Raw genomic sequence first — 19,606 nt, 5'->3', positions numbered from 1 at the left:
TGGTATCTTGTTATGGTTTTGATTCATATTTCTGAGATGGCTAATGATGAAGAGCATCTTTTCATATGCTTATTGGCCGTTTTGTTTATCTTCTTTGGAGAAATGTCTATTCATATCTGTATTAGTTAGCCAAAGGGATGCTGATGCATAGTACCAGAAATCTGTTGGATTTTATAAAGGTACTTTGTATGGGGTAAAATGTTACAGTTACATGGTCCTAAAGAGTCCAATTCAAAGTTGATTTCTCATCCAAAGTCATTTGCCACATTAACGTTGAAGCAAGACGGTAGACAGTGTTTATGAAGGTTCAGCCTTCCTCTTTTCTCTTAAGCCTCTGTGGGCCCAGCTTCTTTTGTTCTCAGCTGTAGGCTGGAGGGCTCATTTCTTTCCAGACCCTCTCATCTGCTCGGGGTTCTCGTCTCTTCAGCTGCAAACTGTCAGGCAAATGGCTCAGCTCTCCCCGGGACTCCAGCATCAAAACTTAAGTTCTGTCCTCTGCCACATCTTCTTTGTTCTCCTGTGTCAGTGTCTCCTTATATAGCTCACAAGGGGACAGGGACTCAACCCTGAGTCACTCTAATGATGTGGTTGAATCAAAACCCTAATCTTGATTTAATCAAGTAAATGGGAAATCTTTGAATTTAAATCAGTCAAACTGTATCATATCCAGAGGAATAGACCAGTTTACAAACATAATCTCTTTTTTTTTAAAAAGACATTTATTTACTTACTTGCCGCCTACCCCTCGTTGTTTGTGCTCGCTGTCTGCTCTCTGTGTCTGCTTGTCTTCTTTTTAGAAGGTACTGGGAACTGAACCTGGGACCTCCCGTGTGGGAGGGAGGCACCCAATCACTTGAGCAACCTCCACTCCCCACTTGTGTTATTTCCTCGTTGTGTCTCCCCATTGTGTCAGCTTGCCATGCCAGCTTGTTGCATCAGCTCGCTGTCATGCTTATCTTCTTTAGGAGGCCCTGGGAACTGAACCCAGGACCTCCCATGTGGTAGGTGGGTGCCCAACTGCTTGCACCACATCCACTTCTCTATATCTCTTTTTGGAGTTCATAAATAATATCAAGTTTCCACAATATCCTTTGCCAGTTTGTAAATAGGATTATTTGTCTTGTTATTGAGTTACAAGATTTTTTATAGAGGCGTACCTCCTTTTATTGTGCTTTCCTTTATGGTGCTTTGCAGATACTGCATTTCAGACTTTTTCATTATTATTATATCTGGTAATCTGTGATCAGTTATCTTTGATGTTACTATTCTAATTGTTTTAGAGTGCTATGAACCATGCCCAATTACGACAGGGTGCTTAATTGATAAAGGCTGTGTGTGTCTGACTGCTCCATTCACCTGCTGTTTCTGGTCTCTCTTCTTCTCAGGTATCCCTCTTCCCTGAGGCACAACAATATTGAAATTAGGCCCCTTAGCAACCCTGCAATGGCCACATCTGCTCCCAAGTTTGATATATTGTGTTCTCATTTTTATCCTTCTCACATACAATACTGTCTATCTAAAGTGTGTAATCACAGTGTTGTGCGTTCATCTCAGCAAGTTATTTCATTGCTACAAAGAGAAAAACTCCACAACCCTTATATAACCTTCTAGCCCTATATAACCGTTAATCAGATTTCATCTTTATAAATTGATTTATATTTGCATTTTATATAAATGGAATCATACGATATGTTACACAGTCTATCAGTTCATAGTAATGCAGTCATACAGTGTTTGTCCTTTTGTGTCTGGCTTGCTTTGCTCAACATAGTGTTCTCCAGGTTCATCCATGTTGTCATATGCTTCATGACTTCATTTCTTTTTACAGCTGCATAATATTCCATTATGTGAATACACTACAGTTTGTTTATCCATTCATCTATTGATGGACACCTGGGTTGTTTCCAACTTTTGGCAATCTGGAATAATGCCTTGCATACCAGGAATAAATTCCTCTTGTCATCTTTTGATATGCTCTTGGATTCTATTTGCAAGTATTTTGTTGAGAATTTTTGCATCTATGTTCATTAGAGAGATTGGTCTGTGATTTTCTTTGTGTCTTTATCTGGCTTTGGTGTTAGGGTAATGTTGGCTTTGTAAAATGTGTTGGGTAACTTTCCCTCCTTTCAGTTTTTTGGAAGTGTTTAAACAGGATTGGTGTTAACACTTCTTTAAATGGTTGGTAGAATTCACCTGTGAAGCCATCTGGTCCTGGACTTTCTTTGTTGGGAGATTTTTTTTTTTCAAGATTTATTTTTATTTATTTATTTCTCTTCCCTTCTCCACCCCCCCCCCCCAGTTGTCTGCTCTCTGTGTCCATTTGCTGTGTGTTCTTCTGTAACCGCTTCTATCCTTATCAGTGGCATCAGGAATCCGTGTTTCTTTTTGTTGCATCATCTTGTTGTGTCAGCTCTCCATGTGTGCAGTGCCATTCCTGGATAGGTTGCACTTTCTTTCATGCTGGGCGGCTCTCCTTACGGGGCGCACTCCTTGCGTGTGGGGCTCCCCTATGCAGGGTCACCCCTGCGTGGCAGGGCACTCCTTGAGCGCATCAGCACTGCGCATGGGCCAGCTCCACACGGGTCAAGGCGGCCCAGGGTTTGAACCACAGACCTCCCATGTGGTAGGCAGATGCTCTATCCATTGGGCCAAGTCCGCTTCCCTGTTGGGAGATTTTTGATGTCAGATTCAATCTCCTTAAATGTGATTGTTGTGTTAAATTCTTGTATTTCTTGTAGCATTAAGTGTAGGTTGTGCATTTCTAGGAATTTGTCCATTTCATCAAGGTTGTCTAGTTTGTTGGCATACAGTTTCTCATAATATACTCTTATGATCCTTTTTCTATCTGTGAGATCAGTCCTAACAACCCCCCTTTCATTTCTTATTGTATTTATTTGCAGGTTCTCTCTTTTTTTCTGTTAGTTTAGCTAGTGGTTTGCCATCTCGAAGAACCAGGTTTTGGTTTTGTTGATTTTCTGTTTGTTTTTTTTGGTTGTTGTCGTTACTGTTCCCAATTTCATTTATTTCTGCTCTAATCTTTAGTATTTCTTTCCTTCTGCTTGCTTTGGGATTGGTTTGCTGTTTTTCTAGTTTCTCTAGTTGTTCAGTTAAATCTTTGAGTTAACTCTTTCTTCTTTTTTAATATAGGTGTTTAGGGCTATAAATTTCCCCGTCAAGACTTCCTTTGCTGTACCCCTAAATTTTGATAAGTTGTGGTGTTTGTATTTGTCTCAGTATATTTACTGATTTCACTTGCAATTTCTTCTTTGACCCACTGATTATTTAGGAATGTGTTGTTTAGCATCCACCCCTTGCAGATTTACCTTTTTCCTATCTGTTATTGATTTTCAGTTATGTTGCATTATGATCTGAGAAGGTGCTTTGTATAATTTTAATCTTTTGATATTTATTGAGAGATGCATTGTACCCTAAAATGTGTCTGTCCTGGAGAAAGATCTGGGAGCATTTGAGAAGAATGTATAACCCCCTGAGTTTGGATGCAATGTTCTGTATATGTTTGTTAGGTCTAACTTGTTCATCATATTGTTCTGTCTGTTAGGTCTAACTTGTTTATCATATTGTTCAAGTTCTCTGACTCCTTGTTGATCATCTATCTAGGTTTTCTATGTAGTGATGTGAGTGGTGTGTTGAAGTCTCCAGTGATTATTGTAGAGATGCCTGTTTCTCCCTTCAGTTTTTCAGAGTTTGCCTCATGTATTTTGGGGCACCCTGGTTAGGTGCATAGATATTTATGACTGTTATATTTTCCTGGGGGCTTATCCCTTTTGTTGATTTATAATGGCCTTCTATATCTCTTATAACTTTTGCATTTAATGTCTTTTTGTCTGATATTAGTATAGCTACCCCTGCTCTTTTTTGTTCACTATTCGCGTGGAGTATCTTTTTCCAACTTTTCACTTTCAGCCAGTTTGTATCCCATGGTCTAAGGTGAGTCTCTTGTAAGCAGCATATGGATGGCTTATATTTTTTAATCCATTCTGTCAGCCTATATCTTTTGATTGGGGAGTTTAATCCATTCAGATTCAATGATATTACTGTAAATGTATTATTTACTTCTACCATTTTATTCTTTGGTTTTCATATGTCATATCTTTTTTTTTTTTGGCAAAAAAGAATAACCATTTATTAAAGTAGATACAGAATACTTGTTTGCTCAGATTTTAATACTGTTTTACATGTTTTCTGTTTGTGAAACAATTCCTATTATACTATTTTTATAACCAAAATTTCAACTGATTACAGAATTATTTACCTATTCACTTGTCAAACATAGTTGATAATCTTGAGGGAAAAATACATCAAAGGCATATATATATGCACACAAAATTAATGGAAGTTCTTATACTTGTAGTATGGAAAATGTATTTTGTTTATTACTTTTTACATATTCTAAAAGACATTCAAATGAAGATAAATATATTCAAACTGAGTGATAAGTGGATCTGGTGGTTGAGGTCCTTCATTTTAATTTTTGTGGTAAAATTTAAAATTATTAATGTTGAATTTCTCATTTTTTTCTTTTTAAAACTTCATTATTCATATATATTTATTTTTAAAATTTTATTTTCATTGTCTTTTTTTTTTAAGATACATAGATCACACAAAATATTCATATCAGTTTCTGTCTTTTTACTCTTTTGGATTATCCTTTCTGCTTTTCTTTCTTCTGTGCTTTCCTCTAGGCCTCTCTTTCCTGTCTCTTTCTTTGAGGCTGTAAGGTTTATTTTAATATTTCCTGCAAAGGTGGATTCTTTTTTACAAACTCTCTTAGTTTCTGCTTGTGAATATTTTATACTAAACTTCATATTTGAAGGACAATTTTGCTGGATTAAGAATTCTTGAGTGGCAGCTTTTCTCTTGCAGTATCCTAATATATTATACCGCTGTCTTTTTACCTCCATGGTATCTGATGAGAAATCCTCACTAAGTCTTACTTGGTGACCCTTGTGTAGGATGGTTTGCTTCTCCCTTGCTGCTCTCAGAATTTTTTCTTTATTTTTGACATTTGACATTCTGAGTGGTATGTATCTAGGAGTAGGTCTATTAAAATTTATTCTGATTGGGGTATGGTGCACTTCTTCAACATTTAAGTTCATTTCTTTCATGAAAGTTGGGAAATTTGCTGCTGTTATTTCCTCAAATACTCTTTCTGCCCCTTTTCCTTTCTCTTCTGGAACTCCCATGACTCATATGTTGTGGCATTTCATGTTGTCATTCAATTCTCTGAGCCCCTGCTCAATTTTTCCCATTCTTTCCTCGCTTCAATTTCAGCTGTTGCGTCTTCGGTATCACTTATTATTTCTTCTATCGTTTTGAGTGCTGCTGTATGTCTCTAATTTTTTTTTTTTTTTTCTTTTACAAAGGGTATTTATTTGGGGTAGAAGCTTACATTACCAGGCCATATAGCATAAATTACTTCCCTCACCAAAGTCTTTTGCTACATGTTGGAGCAAGATAGCTGCTGATGTCTGTCAGGGTTCAGGCTTCCTGGATTCCTCTCTTCCTGGGGATTGCTTCTCTCTGGGCTGAGTGTTTCTCTCTGGGCTCAGCTGCTGTGCTCACTCTACAAGGCCGGCTGTAGACTTAACAGGTAAAGGGCTCTGTCTCTCTCCCTGGGGTTTTTGCCATGTGTAAGGAGCCTTCTTTATTCCTCTGTGGTCATCTCCTGTGTATTCACTTCCTTGGCAACAGCTCCTCTAATGTGTTTTTGATATCACCTATTGTGTCTTTCATTCCCATGATCTCTGTTACTTTTCTGTTCAGGATTTCAAATTCTTTGCGCTCATTCAATGTCTTCTAGAAGTCATTTATCTCTTTAGGCATATTGTATTTCAACTCATTAATTTGATGTTGGAAATTTTTGTACATCTCGTTCTCAAATTCTCATCTCATTTGGGGCTTTTGTATATTCCTTTTCTTGGGCATGTCTTCCACTTTCTTAATATGACTTAATTTTTTACTCATGTGTAGGCATCTGATTAAGATGTAGTTTACTGAGATGCTCAATTTCTTTCTCTTTCATACAGATTTAGTGGTGGAAGGCTGTGTGTTACTGCTGTTCATTGATTATTGGTTCGACCTGGATTGTTAGGATTACTCCTGCTAGTCACTCAAAACTGTGCTCTGGGGAAGCAGATGTGGCTCAACTGATAGAGCATCCGCCTACCATATGGAGGGTCCAGGGTTCGAGACTCAGGGCCTCCTGACCTGTGTGGTGAGCTGGCCCAAGCACAGTGCTGCTACGCACAAGAAGTGCCGTGCTGTACAGGGTGTCCCCTGCATAGGGGTGCCCCATGTGCAAGAAGTGAGCCTGCAAGGAGAGCTGCCCCACGTGAAAAAAAGCACAGCTCACCCAGGAGTTGTGCCACACACACAGAGAGGTGATGCAGCAAGATGACGCAACAGCAACAACCAAAAAAGTGACAGTTTCCCGGTGCCAAATGACAAGAATGCAAATGGACACAGAAGAACACACAGCGAATGGACACAGAGCAGATAATGGGTGGGGGGAAGGGGAGAGAAATAAATAAAATAAATCTTAAAAAAAAACAACAAAAACCACTGTGCTCTGGACCCAGTAATTGGTTGCAGACTGGTTTCCTAAGGCCTTGGGGAGGAAGGCTATAAAGGCCAGTAAAAGCCTCGTTTATTTTTTAATTTTCTCATGCACTTCCTTGATCTGCCAGCAGATGGCTTTCTTTGAAAGCCCTCTCAGTTCAATGCCTGGTTGTAGTGAGTTTGTTGTAACACAGACCGGATCACTGTGGTAGAGGTTCCTACCTGGAAGGTAAGAGCCTTATAATTCAGACTTTCTGAGAGACAGTTCTCTAGCCTTCTCTGGCAGCCCCAACCCTTTTCCCAGGTAGGAAATATTTCCAGTTCCCTCTGTGTCCTCAACGATCAGTCCAGGTTAGTAGAGAAGGAGATTGGGAGGGTCGTATTTCTTTAGCCCCTTGTGGGATCCCAAGGCAAACAGTGGTGTGGTCCCACCAGGCCTGAAAAGGCTCCTGGGACAGAGCCAAACAAATTTGTGGGTCAGAAGCTGAGGCAGCCTTAGGCTGTGTCCCTCTCTCTTCCCTTTCCTGGGGTAGTGGATCCCTGGGGCCCTTCGTTTCTAGCCACAGGCCCAGAGGCCTGAGTATTCTAAAGTGTCTTTACTGTGGGGGAGGGTGTTGGCAGCAGCAGCTGCTGGTTTCATCTCACAGTTCTGCTGTCGTGATACCCCTCCTTTGTCTCTCTCTCCTCTGGGTGGTTTCCAACCTTCTCCTGGTGTCCTAAACCATAGATCTTTTTTTAGGCTGTGTCAGCCTGTCTGCTCACTATTTTTCTGGAGGAAAAGAGAGTTGTGTCTTTCTAGTCTGCCATCTTCCTGAAAGTCCTTCAACTTTATTCTTTTCCATGTGGCTATCCAGTTGTCCAAGCACTGTTGTTTTCCCATTGGTTTATCTTGATGCCCTTGTCAAAAGTCAATTCACCATAGATGTATGGCTTTATATGAAATCTCAGTTTTATTCTATTACCTATAATTCTATCCTTGTGTCAGTACCACATTCTTTTGATTACTGTAGTTTTGAAATCAGGAAGTGTGAATTCTTTAAATTTGTTTTTTTCCCAAGATTGATTTGGCTATTCCATGTCCCTTGAATTTCCACATGAATTTAGAATTAGCTTGTCATTTTTTGCAGGGAAGCCAGCTGGGATTTTGATAGACATTGGGGAGTATTGCCATCTTAACACTGAGCTTTTCAGTGTTTTTTTTCACTTTATGTTCTTTAATTTCTTTCATCAGTATTTTGTAGTTTTCAGAATAAAAGTTTTCACATCTTTTATTAAATTTATTCCTAAATATTTTATTTCTTTTTTTTAAGATTTATTTTTATTTATCGCCCCACCCCCCCTTGTGGCTTGTTTGCTGTCTGCTCTTTGTGTCCATTCACTGCGCATTCTTCTGTGTCTCCTTGTCTCCCTTTGTTGTGTCATCTTGCTCATCTTGCTGCACGAGCTCTCTGCAGGCATGGGCCGTCAGCTCTCTGCGGGCGCAGGCCAGCTTACCTTCACGAGGAGGCCCTGGGACGTGAACCCAGGGCCTCCCATGTGATAGATGGGAGCCCAATCGATTGAGCCACAGCTGCTTCCCTATATATTATTTCTTTTGTGCTGTTATAAATGGAATTGTTAATCATTTTTGGCTTGTTCAGTGATAATATATAGATTAAAACTGATTTTTGTAGAATCATGTGTTTTTATAACTTCCATATTAGGGAATTTCAGCTTTCCTCTGCTGAGCATTGTTCCTATTTCTGGACTGTTAAATTATCTTCCACTGTGCCCACTGTCCCACACATCCTCATCTAAAGGCTTTAGCCTGGGTCTGTTGCTCTACTCCTTGTTGAGATGAAGTAGACTGGGAGAAGAACAGGTTTGAGGAGGGAACTCAAGAATTCCTTTCCTAAACATGCTAAATTTGAGATGTTCATGAAACTTCCAAGTGATGTTATTTAGATAGTTGAATGTATGAGTCTTGCTCAAAAGAGAGATTTGGATTAGAGTTCTACGTAAGACATACATATGGCTATGTTCAACATGACCAAAACATTGATTGTGTTGAGATAATCTCAGGAGAAAGAACAGAGGAAGGTACATAATTTTGCCCTTTAACATTTAGAGATAAGGGAGAGGAGGAAGCAGTAAAGAAGACCAAGTATAAGAGGTCCGAGTAAAACTAGAAGAGTATGAGTGGAAGTCAAGAAAAGGGGAAGGGATTTGTTATAAGAGAGGTTCTCAGCTTTGTTGACTAGACAGTGCTGCCCTTGAAGGCTCTAAGTCAAAATAATCTCCAGCACCTATCTTAATAATTATCCTATAGTAAGTGCTCAACAGAAATATCAAATGAGCATTGAGTGAGCCCAAAGTCTTAACACTTTGAGGGTGGAGATTTAGGTCCAGAACTCAGTTCCTTTATTTCCCCACTTACAGGAGGGAGGATTCTATGCCTGATTTTTTCAGGAAAGTTAACTGATCCTGCCTTCAGATCATCTCTCACATTTACCTCAGCGTAAGGTGCTTGTGGAGTGCCCAAAAGAACAAAGATCAAGGTTATATAAAACGGATTGCATGATTGTATTACTGCTGGCTTGTTAATAAAATTTATGCTTATAGCAGGAAAATAAAGGTTAATGAATCTGATAGCTTGCCTAAGAAAACAAAACCCAAACCCAGAGAGTTTACTCCATTCACATAATAACTAATTTTCTAAATCTGTTATTTTTATTTAATATAAACTGTATCAAATAATTCATTTTGGTTACTTTTAGCAGTTTGGTAAGAGGAATAAAGATCATGATTATGAGTATTACTTGCTTATTTTCAGAAAACAAAGATGCATCTTTTTAGAGTGTAAAACTAATTTCAAACTTACAACTGTCTTATTTGTGTTTATTTAAGGTTCCAGCATCTTGGACAGAGCTGTTATTGAACACAATTTGTTGTCTGCAAGCAAATTATATAATAATATTACTTTTGAAGAACTTGGAGCTCTTTTAGAGATACCCGCAGCTAAGGTATTTTCTTGTTTATAATATGTAAAAATGAAGTTAAAGAGACAAAACTTTCAAAGTAATAAGAAAATATGATAGGTATATGTTGACAACTACAGTAAAAGATATACATATGCCTCAGATAAATGGGAATAGATTATTTAAATGTTAAAATATCACAGTGATAGAATTTCCTTAGTTTTTGGGGGTTTCAGAATTGTGTTTTATGATAAAGTGACCTAGAAGGGAATTCTACAGGAGTTCCGGGTTATGATGTGCATTTTGTGAGGATATCTTTTGTTTAGTGTCCGTGTAAATCCACTTCATAGTCATTGTTGATTACTGCCTAATTTAAGATTTTTTTAAGGTGCTGGGGACTGAACCCAGGATTGAGCCACATCAGCTTCCCTGGGTTGGTTTTTTTTGGTTTTTGTTTTTTTGCTTGTTGTTTGTTTTATTTCTTCAGGAGGCCCTGGGAACTGAACCCGGGACCTCCCATGTGGGAGGCAGGTGCCTAACCACTTGAGCCACATCCACTCCCCAACTGAAGATTTTGACACAAAATAAGATTTACCTTACTTATTTTTTCTGCTCTGACTCAAAGGTTAAACATTTCATCTCTTTGAGAAAATGACTATGGTAATACATTAGGCTATTTCTCTTGTAACTTTTGAGCTTGATTTAATTTAATATATTGACTGACTTATTAGAAAATTTTATTCTTAGTTGTGATAAGGGTTTGGCTATCCATGTAGAAATTCTAACAAAGTAACCATTTATTTGGAGAGCATCTCAGATAGTATTTATAAAATATTCTCTTAATTTTAAATAATATTAAAAGTAAGCAGTAAATCTTATTTGTGCATATTTTATACAGACATTAAACATTAAAGTGATATAGTTATTGTAAACATTAATATAATAAGGGTCATATCCCCTTTTAGTGAACTTTTAATTTAGGATTTCTTAACAGAATTCCTTTAATTGTATACTTTCAGTACACAGTAAAGTGAGTAGAGCACTTTGGGAGCAAAGGCTTAAGTTATCATTAAAAGATGCTTTTTTCTTAGGCTTTGAGATATGGTTCTCTTGCTGAGACTAAGGAAAGTGAATGTACTTTTAACAGTAAATGCTAGTTACAGTCTGTTCAGTAGTATTTATTATTGACTGTAAAGATACTCAGAATTAATAAAATGATCAAGACACAACTCAGTTTGTTTACACATAATAAACATGAATGGTGATTAGGAGATAGGTAGAGGAGCTTTTGTTCCCTTATAAGTATCTCTTCCCATCCTCCCAGGGAGTTGGCTCCCTTGTCTGTTTGCTTTGCTCATTGTCTGCTTGTTGTTTTTTGCTTGTCTGCTCATTGTTTTTGTTTGTTGTCTGTCTGTTTTAGGAGCATTGGAAACCAAACCTGGGACCTCCCATGTGGGAGGTATGCATGCAGCTGGTTGAACCACATCTGCTCCCTGCTTGTTTGTTTTTGTTGATGTCTGCTTATTGTTTACTCATTGTCTGCTCGCTGTTTGTTTGTTCTTTCTTTAGGAGGCACTGGGAACCAAACCCAGGACCTCCCTTGTGGGAGGCGGGCACTCAACTGCTTGAGCCACATCAGCTCCCTATAAGTATCTCTTAAACCCTTTGACTTCCTTTCTTAAATGTGAACATCAATGCCTTCTTTTACAATTTTCTGCAAAAATATTATTTCCGTAAAGAGTTTTTGGGGTAATGAACACTGTGAAAATTGAAATGCAATAAAGTTTGTTTGTTTTTTTTGCAGATAGAGATGTAGATCCCCATGAGAGAAAGAATTGTTAAGTTGATTTTTAGCAGAGAGGAGAAAATTGGTATAAGGTCTAGATTCTTATCCAGAATCTCACAATATGAAAAGCAGATCCCAAATAACTTAAAATGGTGGGTTGTACCCAGAAAGTATTGGGGAAACACAATAGGCAGATTTACAAGATTTACTCTTAAAAAACTGGCAGATGAGCACAAATGTAATGCTCAGTGATCGGTAGCTAAACTAAGAGCTTTCAGTTTTCTTTTATGTGAATAACTGTTAGATACGATAATTTAATGTTAAAGTTTCTGAGAGTTCTTTGGCTTTTTTTTTTTTTTTAACAGGCAGAAAAGATAGCATCTCAAATGATAACAGAAGGACGTATGAATGGATTTATTGATCAGATTGATGGAATAGTTCATTTTGAAAGTAAGAGGTTTTGTTTATTTCTGTCATAAAGAAATGGCAGTGAACTGTTGTATATTTATCATGAAAACATGCTGAACATTCCTTTGAACCAGAACCTTGGTGCTAGAATGAGCCTATTTCTGAAAGAAGTAATTTAAAATAATTTTTGTTAAAAATATATAGACATAACCTTAAAAAGGGGGAGGGGGACAGATGTAGCTCAGTGGGTGAGTGCCTGCTTTTACCATGTATGAGGTCTGGGTTCAATCCCTGGTACCTTCTTAAAAAAAAATATATATATATATATATATATATACACATATATATATATGTATATGTATATGTATCAGTCTACTTATTGCAGCATTTTCTGTGTTGAGGAAAAATTTGAAACTGTAACTGTTATATAAATTCATTGATTTACTCATCAAATATTTACTGACCACATACTGTGTATTGGGTGTATAGAAATAACAGTTGCAGTTCTCGTTCTTCAGCAGCTCATTAAGCTAATGGAAGCAACAGGTAAATAGATACCTGACTTCCTTATTGACTCACATTTCCTGAGCCCCGTATGCTATCTCAGTTACATCCTGGACCTTGCTGTACCCAGAACTATTTCACTTGTAAAATTTTAATTTGAAATATCCCACTCTGACCACAGCTTTCTTCCTGTCCTTTCTAGTGTTCTATCCTACTTCAATATTTTAACCACAGTGGAACCTCTGGTCCATTGACTCTTCTATTTCCTTTCCATCATTCCATCCCTTTTTTGTCTTCTCTTCCTGTCTAGCTTGGATTTATGATTCATTATTTCAGTTACTCTTTTACAGGAATCCTATAACACTTGACTTTTGACTTTTTGTTCTGGCTGTCCAATGAAACTCCCACTTTGAATAAACCCAGGCTCCATCTTTTCCATGCCTGTACTACTTGGTAACTAGCTATTGTTGCTGGAGAATAGTCAGAGCACTAGATGGATTCAGGTCATGGTTCCTCAGCACTTCCTGGGATTCTTGATATATTTTCTAGTGCATTCTTTTTCATACTTTGTAATGACTGTTTCATTTTTTTCTCCCTTAAATATTTGGTATTCCTCTGCCTTCATTCTCAGTAGAAAGCTGTATTTCCTATTTCACAGAGAAAAAAAAGAGCCATCAGTCTGAAACAATCTTAATTTCTTACCAGATTTCTAAACTTCTAAATTCTTCCTTCTGGTTATAATACAGATGGTGTTCATCTCCCTATCCAGTCCTTTCACATGTTTTTGGATCCCTTCTCTGACCCAGTCTATCTTTCCCCCATCCCCCAAAAAGACACAAAAAACAACTAGTTTATGAACCTTAGCTTAGTAGTTATTTTCTTTGTTTTTATTCTTTCTTTCTCTATTGACTTCTTTCCTTTAAAACATACTCAGGTCTCTCCCATTTTAACAAAAAATTTTCCTGGTTCTTACATCCCTTTTAGATAACTACTACATTTCTACTAGAAATCTATTGCTCAACTAAGATAGTTTTTGCTAAGGTTCCCAGTGACTTATTTGCTGCCAAATTGAGTAGACTTCTTTTAGTCCTCCTCTTGACTTTTCAACATGTTGAATAGGGTTAATCATTCTCTCCCTTTTGAATGTCCCACCCACCTTAACTTCTATGATCTTCTCCATCATTCTTCTCCTCATTCTCCTGTTTTCTCTCCTGCTTTCCTTCCTACTTCTCCACTTATTCTTCCCAGTTGTTTTTGTAGGTTCTTCCTTTTCTGTAGTGCCTTTAATCTTTAATAGTGGAGTTAGTTGGGACTTAATGCTAGACCTTTTTTTTCTCACTGTACTGAGTTTTCCTAGGTAATCTTATCTACTCCTATTGTTTCAGTTATCACCTCTGTGTAGACAGTGCCCAGATTTACCTTTCCAGGGCACATTTCTCTTCTGTATCTCAGACCAATGGCTCTAATTGACTACTTTAAATGTTTACCTGATTGTGATTGCTTTGTACCTATTTCAGAATGAATATATCCAAAACTGAATTCATTATCTCCATTCTCTTAACTTCTCCCCACAACCAACCAACCAACCAAAGTGCATTGTTTACTTTCTCCAGCATTTCTTATCATTAAAATTCTCACGGTCCAGAATTCTGTAAATTTTACCTCCTAAGTGTATCTGGAATCCACCTACTTTTCTTCATTTCTTACTGTCACCAGTCTGTTCTAAGCTCCCATAACCTCTTCTGGGCTTTAGAAACAGTTTCTTAACTTTTTTTCTCATATCTATAATCGCCTTTTTCTAGTCTAATTTCCCTAGTACAGTCAGAGTAATTGCAATCTTCTAAAACTGCAAACATAAAAAAAGAAATATAAAGCCAAATGATTAAATCATGTTACTCTTATTATTTGATACTCTTTAATGAATGGCTTTCACATTGTTTGTAGAAGAAAGTTCAAAATCTTAAAGGTGGTCTCCAAAGCACCCTGCATAAGCCTTTGTAGGTTTCTCTTGCCACCACAATCATGTCTTCTTTTTCTTTTTCCAATATTGTAAATTCCTTTCCATATCAAACATTCTGAAATACCTACCCTTCCCCAGCTATCTTCTATTTGTCCCCCAGTCTCAATTGAATAATGCTTAATTGGTAATGATTTTCATGACTCCAGATTCAATTATATGTTTTCTGGTCACCCTCAATTTCTTCCTAGAATTAATCATAATTATTTCCAACTGTGTAGATGCTTGTCTAAAAGTTTTCTGTTGCTAAGCTAAGCTTCCTGACAGCATGTACTACATATGTGTTGTACTCTACTGTATGTCCAGCGTTGTTAAGTGCACAATAAATAAGTACTGAGTGAGCCAACACAATGTATGATGAATAGTACGGCAGAGGTATCACCGAAGGAAAGTTCAACTTGTATAACAACTTGATAGAATATGAAATACTTTTCTTTCTAATTTTCTTAGATTTAAAAAATTACAGAGGTAAATATGCTTATAATAACAAGTAAAGTATTACAGAGATAATCAAGAATAAGTTTCTAATGTCTTTCCTCTTCCACCTCCATTGCTCTAATCCAGGGGTTCTTAACTTTTTTTGTTCCTTGGACCCCTTTGCCAGTCAGGTGAAAACCACGGGCCTTTTCTCAGAATAGTAGTGGCAGGTAGTTTTATAACACTCAACATCGGCAGGTCTTTAAATTAAATTTTAGGATTATTCAAAATTAATTCAGGCTCATGGACCCCCTGAAATCTTTGTCCATCGACCCTGGTTAAGAACCCCTGCTCTAATCTCAGCCATCTGATGTAACTAATATTAGCCTGGCAGACTGGTCTTTCTCCATACTCATGAAGATATGTGAAAACAGAGAAAGAGTTTTGGAAAAAATGGGACTTACTTTTAAAGTACTTGGTATTCTGCAAATTGCTTTTAAAATTTAATGTACCATGGACATATTTTCGAATCAGTAGATATAAATCTTGTGTCTTTTTTTAAAAATTTTATTTATTTATTTATTTTTAATTGACTTTGTAATAATATTACATTAAAAATATATATATATGAGGTCCCATTCAACCCCACCACCCCCACCCCACCTCTCCCCCCTAAATCTTGTATCTTATATCAACTTTACACCTACTGTAGGAGTAGTTGGTTTGCTTGTATTTATCTTTTAGGTGGTTTTCTTATATTTATCTTTATATACTGGTACACTTATTTCTATAGAGCCCAGTCTTAAAAATGATAGATATGGTTGCATCAAAGTGAGTATATATTTTGATTCTTAATAGATACTACCATTTTGCTTTCCAGAGTATAGATATTTATACTTCCACCAATACCAGAAAAGGCATCTTCAACAGCTGGATATTATTGCTCTTTTTATCTTTTTCAGTTGAGTAAAAAATATTGCATTGTGTTTAACATTTTAAAAAATGTGCTTTTGACACTAGTGAAGTTTAACATCTTTCCATATATGGGCTATTAGTATTTCCTCAAAAGTTCCTTTGTTAACTTTTTAAAAAATTAAAAAGTATTTTTAATCTACTTTTCTTGTCTTCTCCGTGGTATCAGTTTTCAGTAGCTTTTGGTATGGTGATAATTTTAATGCTTGTAACTACTACATGTATTATAAATATTTTTCCCTTTCTATCAGTTGTACTTATGTAAGGCAACACAAACCATAAATGCATTTTTTATTTTTATGCAGCCAAATGTGTCAGTTTTAAATTTTTTGACTTTTGAGTTTGCTGTATAATAACAGTCTCCTCTTAGGGTAAAATTAGTATTTTCCTAAAATTTCATCTAATATTTTATTTAGTTTCATATTTAGAAATTTTAATCCATCTACAGTTTATTCATTTTTGTGTATAGTTTTAGAGTAAGTCCTAGTTAAAGCAGGAAAAGTAGACTTGTCTTAGAAATTTCTTTAAATTTAATAAGTAGGGAAAGATTTTTTTTTCATTAATTTTTAAATTAATGTATTTTTATTACAGAAATTGTGAGCTTATAAAACAATCATGCACATGTATGGAATTCCCATACAATACCCCTTCACCAACACATCACACCGTGGTGGAACATTTGCTACAGATTATGAGATAATATCATCAGACTATTACCATCAACCATGGTCAATAGCGTACATTTGGCACACTTTTCCCACCCCCTTCCCATTATCAACACAGTACATCTTTGGCATCGATGCAAGAATATTACAGTATTGCTGTTAGCCACAGTCCATAGGTTGCACCAATTGTATTCTTCCCTGTGTTTCTCTGCATTCCCACCACCCTGCAATAATAATGAATATCCCTTCTAGCTCACAGAAGGACACACTTGCATCTGGACCATCAACCACAATTCTCATTGACCTCTGGGTTCACTGTGTTATACAGTCCCTAGATTATTCTCTAGCTTTCTTTCAGTTGACATTTACATCTTTACACTACCTTTTTTTGGCCTTAATCCCATTTATAAACCAGCTGTTACTCACTTTAATGTGTTGCCATCAACTCTATCCATTTCCACACTTTTACAGTCAAATTAATTAAAATTTCTCTTACATACATTAAGTGGGAAAGATAATTTTTTATGTTATAAATTTCCAGCTGAGAATATGAGTTGTATCTACTCAAGTTATTTTATGCCCTGTATTAAGATTTTACAGTTTTTTTCCATTGGTTCTATACCTTTTTGTGTGAATTTTGGTACTGGGATCCCACCGTGTCCTCCCACTCTCCCCCCATTTTTTGGTTTGTTTTTTAATTTCTAACTAGATATTGTATATTGCTAAGATAGAGAAAAATCTGATGAATTCAAAGGGGTGTGTGTATGTGTGTGTTTTCTGGTTAAGTTTTAGAATACCTATCCTAAGGAGTTAGTAGAGATAGCATTGACTATATAATTTGAATTACTTTTCCCAGTAGGTGGCAGCATCTTGTAAATCAATAAGCATTAGCAACACAACTGCCAGCTGTTGGGAGCCTATCTTTTTTACTGTTGTGGTTGTAGTTGAAGTTGATTGATTGGTTTTATTTTGTTTTCACAAATAATAATGTGTTTTTATGTAAAGGTTTGTTGTGTTTTATACTTTGTGCCAGTGATTTGTGTACTTTTCTTAAACATTGCTTAATTAGCTAAATTTTGTTAGCCAAGATTTTTGGAGTAAACTTAAAAATCAGTACTGTATTTATGTTTTAACTCAAATTTGCTATGAATACAAAGGAATAATTCCAATTTTGTACATTATTCCTTTTTTCTTTAGCACGAGAAGCCCTGCCAACTTGGGATAAACAGATCCAATCTCTTTGTTTCCAAGTGAATAACCTTTTGGAGAAAATCAGTCAGACAGCACCAGAATGGACAGCACAAGCCATGGAAGCTCAGATGGCTCAGTGAATCCTCACAAAACTTCTGTGCACATTACATCTTTTTTTTTCGTATTGTACAGATTAATTTCACTATGTCTCCAAAGCATTTGCATCATGACCATAACTTTTCAATCCCTTTTATGCTGGATTCCATTGAAAGAAAACATTAGGGCAGGAAATACAAACATTAAAAAATATGTAGTTCCCATATATTCAGGGTCTCTGTGTATCAAGCTAGCTCAGATGTTTTGAAGGCTTTTTCTTTAAATGGAGTAAGTGAAATATCTGTGGCTAAAAAGTTTGGGATTTGTGAAAACTTTGTAGTCATGTAAAACTTAAGTGCTTTGTTCCTCTTCAAATGTGGGTTATTCTAATAAATGGAGAAATGAGCCAAGTAAAAGTAGTATTTGTTTTTAATTAGTGGACAGTGTTTTGTTTTTTTGGACTTTCATTTCAGCAGCCTCTGATTTATACCATATGCTAGAAATACAAAAGTAAGCCATAATCCATGTTCTCTGGGAATTCACAGAGTCACAGAAACAATAGAAAATAAGTGTAAAACTTGGAGTTGCACAACATGTGAGTGATTTCTGGTTTTAGCTTTGACTTGTAAAGAGCTTGGAAGTCATCACTCCTATCCTCATGATAAGAAAACAGCTGAACAAACTGAAAACCAGAAACTTTGCTTATGTCTTACAGGACTTCAGTATTCTAATGGTAGATTATAACTGAGAGCACTACGAGATACACTCTTATTTAAGGAGTTTTTAGGAAAACCCAAAGACAACAGGGAAGAAGACAAACAAGGAAACCAGAGGAACTGAACCCTCTGGCACTTACAACTACAGCAAACATTAAATAGCCCAGCTTCTAGCCAGATTAACATAAAACCTCATACTAAAAGTATAATTAGGAAACGGACTTGGCCCAGTGGTTAGGGCGTCCGTCTACCACATGGGAGGTCCGCGGTTCAAACCCCGCTCCTCCTTGACCCGTTTGGAGCTGGCCCATGCGCAGTGCTGATGCATGCAAGGAGTGCCCTGCCACGCAGGGGTGTCCCTGCGTAGGGGAACCCCACACGCAAGGAGTGCACCCGTAAGGAGAGCCGCCCAGCACGAAAGAAAGTGCAGCCTGCCCAGGAATGACGCCGCCCACACTTCCCGTGCCACTGATGACAACAGAAGCGGACAAAGAAACAAGACGCAGCAAGTGGACACAGAGAACAGACAACCGGGGGGTGGAGGGGGAATTAAATAAATAAATCTTAAAAAAAAAAATTATAATTATCTCAGTTCTTATTACTGGATGCCTCATGTATGGCTTTCAGGAAAAAATTACAAAGCATGCTAAAAGGATAAGAAAAAGACAGTCTGAAAAGACAAAGCAAGCACCAGCACCAGACCAAGATATATCACAGATTTTGGAATTATCAGGAAATATAAAATAGCTATGATTAATGTTTTAAGGGCTCTAATGGATGAAGTAGGCAGCATGCAGGAACAGACTGGTAATTAAGCACAGGGATGAAAACTAAAAATCAAAGGAAATGCTAGAAATAAAAAACACTGTAGCAGAAATGAATGCCTTTGATGGGTTCATCAATAGACTGGACATGTCTGAGGAAAGAATGAGTGAGCTTGATAAGTCATTAGGAATTTCCCAAACTGAAATGCAAGGAAAAAGAACAATAGAATGTTGAAGAACTCTTGGACAACTATGAAAGGTTTGATATGTTATGAGAATACCAGGAGGAAAGATGAGGTAGAAGCAGAAGAAATATTTTGAAGTATAGTAAGGGCTGAGAATTTTCCAAAAGTAATGACAAATACCAAACCACCGTTTCAGGAAGCTCAGAGAACACCAAGCAGGATAAATACCCAAAAATATGTTTTGAGCCACATTATATTCAAACTGCAGAAAACTAAAGACAAAATCTTGAAAGCAAGAGGTAAAAAATCCCTTACCTGTAGTGGAATAATTACATTGGACATATGTTCA

General features: G+C 36.9%; 1 protein-coding gene across 4 annotated transcripts in view; it reads left to right on the top strand.

Annotated features, from left to right (window-relative positions):
• COPS4 (COP9 signalosome subunit 4) overlaps positions 1–18,008 on the top strand; it is a 46,264-nt gene extending 28,256 nt beyond the window's left edge. For 3 of the 4 annotated variants that reach the window (XM_004472669.4, XM_004472670.5, XM_023582854.3), the window contains 3 exons: positions 9,466–9,581; positions 11,688–11,772; positions 17,503–18,008. In XM_004472669.4, the coding sequence (XP_004472726.1) occupies positions 9,466–9,581; positions 11,688–11,772; positions 17,503–17,636 (335 nt within the window). In that variant the 3' untranslated portion in view covers positions 17,637–18,008. The remainder of the gene's footprint in view (positions 1–9,465; positions 9,582–11,687; positions 11,773–17,502) is intronic. The other variant, XM_071215724.1, reaches the window with a different exon arrangement.
• Positions 18,009–19,606: the final 1,598 nt, after the last annotated feature.

The sequence above is a fragment of the Dasypus novemcinctus genome, chromosome 1 (assembly GCF_030445035.2).
Source record: "Dasypus novemcinctus isolate mDasNov1 chromosome 1, mDasNov1.1.hap2, whole genome shotgun sequence".
NCBI lineage: Eukaryota > Metazoa > Chordata > Mammalia > Cingulata > Dasypodidae > Dasypus > Dasypus novemcinctus.
This window is presented reverse-complemented; position numbering and strand designations above follow the sequence as displayed.